The sequence below is a fragment of the Epinephelus moara genome, chromosome 20, assembly GCF_006386435.1.
Source record: "Epinephelus moara isolate mb chromosome 20, YSFRI_EMoa_1.0, whole genome shotgun sequence".
Taxonomy (NCBI): domain Eukaryota; kingdom Metazoa; phylum Chordata; class Actinopteri; order Perciformes; family Serranidae; genus Epinephelus; species Epinephelus moara.
This window is the reverse complement of record NC_065525.1, coordinates 39,514,790-39,521,166: the sequence shown is the minus strand read 5'-3', so window position 1 is coordinate 39,521,166 and position 6,377 is coordinate 39,514,790. Positions and strand designations below refer to the sequence as shown.

General features: G+C 40.7%; 1 protein-coding gene across 1 annotated transcript in view; it reads left to right on the top strand.

Annotated features, from left to right (window-relative positions):
• Positions 1-3,930, top strand: part of ciao2a (cytosolic iron-sulfur assembly component 2A) — a 15,178-nt gene extending 11,248 nt beyond the window's left edge. The window contains exons 4-5 of the mRNA XM_050073864.1: positions 1,917-1,962; positions 3,297-3,930. Of these exons, the coding sequence (XP_049929821.1) occupies positions 1,917-1,962; positions 3,297-3,397 (147 nt within the window). The 3' untranslated portion in view covers positions 3,398-3,930. The remainder of the gene's footprint in view (positions 1-1,916; positions 1,963-3,296) is intronic.
• Positions 3,931-6,377: the final 2,447 nt, after the last annotated feature.

Here is a 6,377-nt window from a genome sequence, read left to right as displayed (position 1 = left end):
CAATTTCAATCGGTTGCTATAGCGCCCCCCTTTGGCCAGTTGATGTAATATTGCTTCATTGGCATCCTCCCATGACCCTCTACCACTGTGCCAAATTTCACATGAATTGACCAAGTCAGTGAGGAGAAAAACGTGGAACAGACACACAGACAGAGTTTTCGTCATTATATAGTAAGATTTATATGTATTTATATATAAATTAGGCTCTGAATAACATATCAATTATGTGTTATGTTGTGACACTTGTTTTACAGCACCTGTAACACCAACACAACACAACTTCCTGTTAAAACAATATACATAACTTGGATTATTTTTTATGAAAAACCGTTTTCTGATTTGATCAGGTACCCTTACAAACTAAAGGAATATAAATTACTAACCGGGTAATCGAGGAATAGACACATATTCTTACTTTATGACAGCCTCAGAGGAAAGGAGTCACCACTAATTTAGTCATGCTGGTAAATTTGAATGAATTATGGTCTGGCGCTCATGGTTTTAGTAAAATGAAATGAACAGAGCTAATGATGTGTAGCATCTCTAAATTGACAAAAGTTTAAACATTTCCATTTCCATGTGAGATCTAAACAGCTAACTAAAGTTAGTTCAAGTGGGTGGTCAACAATCCAGTTTTATACATTCAAAGAACGTTGCTTGGCAACCAGACCAGGCATCCAATTGAGACAGGCCTTTATTTGTCAAAATGTATAGCCACACCAGGCTAGGAAAAAGGACTGGGCGTTTAATGGGGACTAAGCTTTTATTTGAAGCTTTACGGTATGTTGTCGTTGAAACCAGACTCCATTGACAAAAATAGTAATTTTACTTCCCTGAACGTGAGAGCTGTTGGTCTACCGCTGCCTCGGTCAGTTTGTTTTTTGTTTGTCATTTTGTGACGTGGGTGAATCCAAACTAACCCTTTAGAACACCAAAGTCAAAATAACACAAATAAACTAACCGATCAAGACAGTGGTAGACCAGCAGCTCTTGTGTTCAGCAAGGTAAAATTGCTGTTTTTGTCAATGGAGTCTGGCTTTCAGTTAAGTTCTGTGTCAGAAAGGTCTGTTTGTTTGTGAAGTACTGAGCATACGACTGGATAAATGAGGCTTGGGTTTCACTAAGTTGTGTGAGAGTTTATAAACTTATGTTTTGACACAGTTTTGCTGTTGTGAACCTCGGACCCCCATGACTTCAATTCATCAAGAATTTTCTCAGTATTTGAAATCTTCATTTACCGTGAAGGCATGCCAGACAAGCAAAGTTTACTTAATGAATTCAATTAAACATGGGATGAGTAATTGATATACAAATGATCATGTAGGGGGTGACGTATCCCTTTAACAACATGTCAAATGACTGTGATGTTTAATCACTAAGCGTGTTGCTCTACGGAGCTTTTCAGCCTCTAAGGATCAGGCCTGGGTGTTTGAGGGGTTAAGGTCAGGAGTCTGTGCAGACCAGTCAAATTTTTCCACACTGGGAGACTGGGAGAACCATTTCTTTATGGAGCTGGCTTTGTGCCCAGGGGAAGCTGTCATGTTGAAACAGGAAGGAGATAAACACAAACTGTTGATACAAAGTTGGAAGAACACTGTTGTCTAAAATATCACTGTATGTTGGAGTATTAAGATTTTCATCTTTGACAAAAACAGCCCTCCAAACTGCCTGAATACACGCTGTGTTGTAATATTTTGTTTCTTCTGTCTTATGAGCAGCTTGTACTGCCACCAGTTTTAGATTATTACTGTCTTTGTTGTTCTCTGAGCTGCAAGAGTCCCGTTCCTCTGTTATTGTGTAATGTTCAATCTAATCTTTTTCTCTTTCACCTCAAATAACATTTAAATTACTGTGTATGCAAAAACCATACGGCGTGCATCTCTGCCTTTAACACCAGTTTTTCTCTCTCTTCTCAGTTGGAAATTTACATTTCAGAGGGAACCCATTCCACTGAGGAAGATAGTAAGTCTGCTTTATTTATTAATTTATTTATTTATTAATTTAAAAGAGCAAATGGCTTCTTTAGATTAAACAACCTCCCGCTGAGGCAATTCTCTGAGTCATGGGCGATGTAATGTGTCCTGCACACTGATAGTGTCAGCGAGAGGTCAATGTTAGAAAGAAACACTTATAAGGAGCAAAATGTTGAACTAAATTAATTTTCTCGACTGAAATGATTTAAAAGGAAAATTACTGTGTTTACTGTAGTGTTGTATTGAACTGTCGGGGAGTTCGTTCAGCAATAAGCGTGTTTGCATGCTGAAATTTGCTTATTAGCTCTGAACACAAACACCAGCTGAGGCTGATGGGTTATCAGCTCTGCAGGTATTTGATCAGTACTGGACAAATCGAAGCTTTGATCAATGATGGCGGCAGAGGCAAAGTCAGGAGATCATTAAAGATAATGAAGTACACTGAAAAGTAGGGATGCAACGATATGGATTTTTTCAACTGATGCTGATAACAAATAATTTACATTTTTCTATATTAAAAAGAAATGTATAGCCTGTAGTTTATGCACACATGAGGGTGAGAAATGCTGAGATGTAGTGAGAAAATATGGATGTTTTAAAACTGAAAGAAACATTTGCTTCCTCGCTTCTCTCCTCTGGAGTTACTACCTCGCTGGCTGTCAGCGCTCTCTGCTGGCGTCTTGCATTTGGCACCGTGGCTGAAGGGGCTGAACTGTCCTCCGTCTCTGTCTCCACACTGTCACTCTCTGTTTGTGTCATCGTCATCCACCTGAATGTGACCTGTTGAAAGTGAGCTATCTGAGAAGAGTTGCAACAGTATGCGATTTTCAGGGTGCAATAATCAGCCTTTCATGTTGGAACTCTTGGGCAATACAAATCTTGCCTGAGTTTCCAACTTGGAATTCTGTCTTGAATGACCATTTCACTGCGCTTTCCCATGTCAGAGGGCGTTTTCTTCCGAGTTTCGAGTACAATGGATTGCAGCAGAAGAACAACAACTCGTGGAAGATGATGACACGCATTAATATACATTTCCTAGCACACAAAATCTTAAACCCACACTGACAAGTACTTTGTGTTCAAGGCAGATCATCAGGGATTAATAACTAAAATCTAATTAAATTTAAATTCTTTAATAAATGATTGTCAGTGCATGTGATTTATTGTTTTGTTTTTTACTGTGGTATCAAATTGGGTATCGAGAATCGTGGAATTTCACTGGTCTTGGTATCAGCTGCTGAATTTCTTGTATCGTGACATCATTCCAAAGTGTTTGTGTTGTCTCGTTGTTATTCAGTGGCTCAGTGAAGTTTGTGTCTCCAGTTAACAAACAGATCAACGATAAGGAGCGAGTAGCAGCCGCCATGGAGAATCCAAACCTGAGGGAGATCGTGGAGCAGTGTGTCACCGAGCCTGATGACTAACAGAGGGGGCTCCACCTATCTGAAACAAACACGTTTTCTGGAGCCACAGTGCGTGTGTGTGTATGTGTGTGTTGTATGTGAGGATGTTTGTTGCCACAGAGGATTTCTGAGCATCTGCCTGACGGCGGAGGCTCGTGTCGGCTCACAGGAGTTTGCTGGTGTTTGGAGGAATTTCTGGAGAGTCTCCAGTGAGCAGAGTGAATACTGAGCGGCGAATGAAAGCTAAGATGGGAGCTGGAATAAAGCCACAGCTGTGTGTTGACTTTCTGATCATTCCCTGCTGGATGGACAAACAGCAGCAGGTCTTTGTTGTCGTCTGAATCAGACGCTGCAGAGGAAGTAGGCCAAGGTTTTCATCTTTTCCTGTGGTGACTGTTTTAAGAAGCCTGTCCTTTTGTAAATGAAATCATCCCCCGAATCAGTCAGATGCAAGTCTGAGTAGAGAGTCTGAATATTTTAGAGGTGATTATTTTTTATAAAAAGATGTGATGTACAAAAAAAAAATAATCAGGTATTAAAAACTGTCAACGAGAGGCTGCGTTTGAGTCGTGTGTGATTAACAAATTAATGTGTTACATGTGTCTTCAGTTAAATTTAGATCTAGATCTACTGTGCTTTCTACAGCTAACCAAAAAAATTTAATAATTACATTTAAAATGTCTCCTCACAGACAGATGCAAAGGAGGAATCAAAGCTCTGCTCAGCTGTAGTAATGACAGGGCTTCACCTGTTGAGGGCACTGCTGGGCTGATTTAAAGATCCTGAGAGGAATAAATGACAGTTAAAGCTGAGTCGGACCACAGAGCTGACTGATCCATGTCTTCATTAGACCATTAAATTCAACACATACATTGTGTATCAATACATTGTATCACGGCTTTTCTCATTCACCTGAACACATTTGTTGGTAAGTAAAGCTTTATTTATTCAGCAGTTACAAAGGACTTCACACACAAAAAATGATATAAATACATGAATAAATAAAGGAGGAATAAATTACAATATAGAACACAGCACAAGCGGAAACAAATGACGACATGACACATGACGATCATCCACAGAAATCCCTATAAAGGTGGGTTATAAGCAGCCTCTTAAAACAGTCTAAAGATTCAGTAAATCCGATCGACTGGGGAAGATTGTTCCAGAGGATTGGGGCTAAAACAGCAAATGCACCATTGCCTTTTGTTTTGCAGTAGGAGCGGCGGATGGATTGAAGGCTGAGATTTGAGGATCGGAGTAGTCAAGAAGCAGAAATAAGGAATTAGGAGATTAGAAATGATGATGAAAAGTAAGCGTAATATAGCATGAACTGTGATCTTTTCTCCAAAGGTGATTTAACTACTGTAGATAACAAACTGTGCTGCACCGGCACTTCTTACACTTAGATTAATTTTATTCTTGTGTGCAGGTCTTTCTGTTACCATCAACTGACACTTAGATGAGACAAATTCAAAATTCATTATTGTGCTGCTTTGATACTGTCTAACTTTCTTCAACAAAAAAAAAAAGTAATCCAAACTAAGAAATGTTTGTTTTTATTGCACTGGATCAAATGATTCCATGCCATTCTTTTGGGAGGACCTCCATACAATAGCAGTGTGCCTCAAATCGCATACTTCTGTACTAAACGCTTAATATTTTGAGTGCACAAGTGCTCTAACCCACAATTTCCACATACCGCAGACCTGGAGCAACCGACGGCACGTACCCTCACCTACTGGATGCCTTTCTGGAGTGCTGCGCTGTGTAGCGGAGCCGCAAGCTCACATGGGAACTGCGAAATCACGCGATAAAAAGCACCATTCACTCACGTCTTCACTCACATCTTCCCCTGTCGGTTTGTATCCTTGTAGAAAGAATGTGTGGTGTCATACAAAATACTATGGTTTTCCACTTCAACTATGAGTTTCTCCTCGTCCATCTTTCCTCGGACCCTCGCCCTGACTGACAACTTGTGCAACAGGACAGAGTATGTGGAAATTGGGGGTAAGTGTGTTCACACTGCATAGTACGGGAAAATGCCGTGTAATACTGGCGCATTCAAAACGCTCCAAAAGTTAAAGGAGCTATATGTAAGAAATCTAAAGCAAATAGTCGTAAAATCCTCCTAATATGTCACAGAGACTAAGGAATAATGTTCATATAACATACTGATCTCACCGACAACAATTGTACAGCCAGAATGTTTGCATTTAAAAAAAATTTGTATGGTCTGCAAATCATGTTTATGTTTTGAATTTGTGTTTTGGCCTGTTGCGCCGTTTACCAGTCACGTAGTCAGTAGAGTCTCAGCATCCGGGTTGCCAGTAGTTACGACTGAGCTACAATGGCTGACGGTGCGACTAAACCCAAACGACCTCGTTATGATTCCCAAAAACGCCAAGACAAAACTCGAGGCAAAGCGAGGGTCTATATAGGAGATGCTTTTGAACAGTGGAGACGGTTGAAAGCGGAGAAGAATTTGAAATCGGATGTTGAAGTGGCTACTCTTCTCCTCGACAGGTAAGCTTTAGCCAGAGTTGGCTAACTAGCATCATAGCTAGACGGGGATGGACATTTCAAATACTTTCAACTGTTATTCATTTTTGATCATACATTGTAGCCCATGTGCAGGTGGGTCATCGGCCCGACTGATTTTTTTGAGAAACAATCGTTAGCAGCACGGCAAGCAGCATTAGCAGTGTCCCGGTACATAGCATTAGCAGCCGGCTCCTCCTCTGCTGTATCCCGCCAGCAGCATTAGCAGCAGAGAAGCCGGACTTGCTCGAACAGGTGGCGGACACGACTCGCGGCAGTATTTTGAATTTGAGTGCAGTAACCGTTTTGGCCACATTCTTACGTACGGCGTCTTTAAGTGTGAAGTGATTGACATTTCTCACCCTCATTGGCTGCCGTCTTTATGATGTAGTGGAAGCTACATTACAAACTTCTCAGCTTTTGACATGGCAGCTGGGGACAACGAGAAGCCTGTACTGGC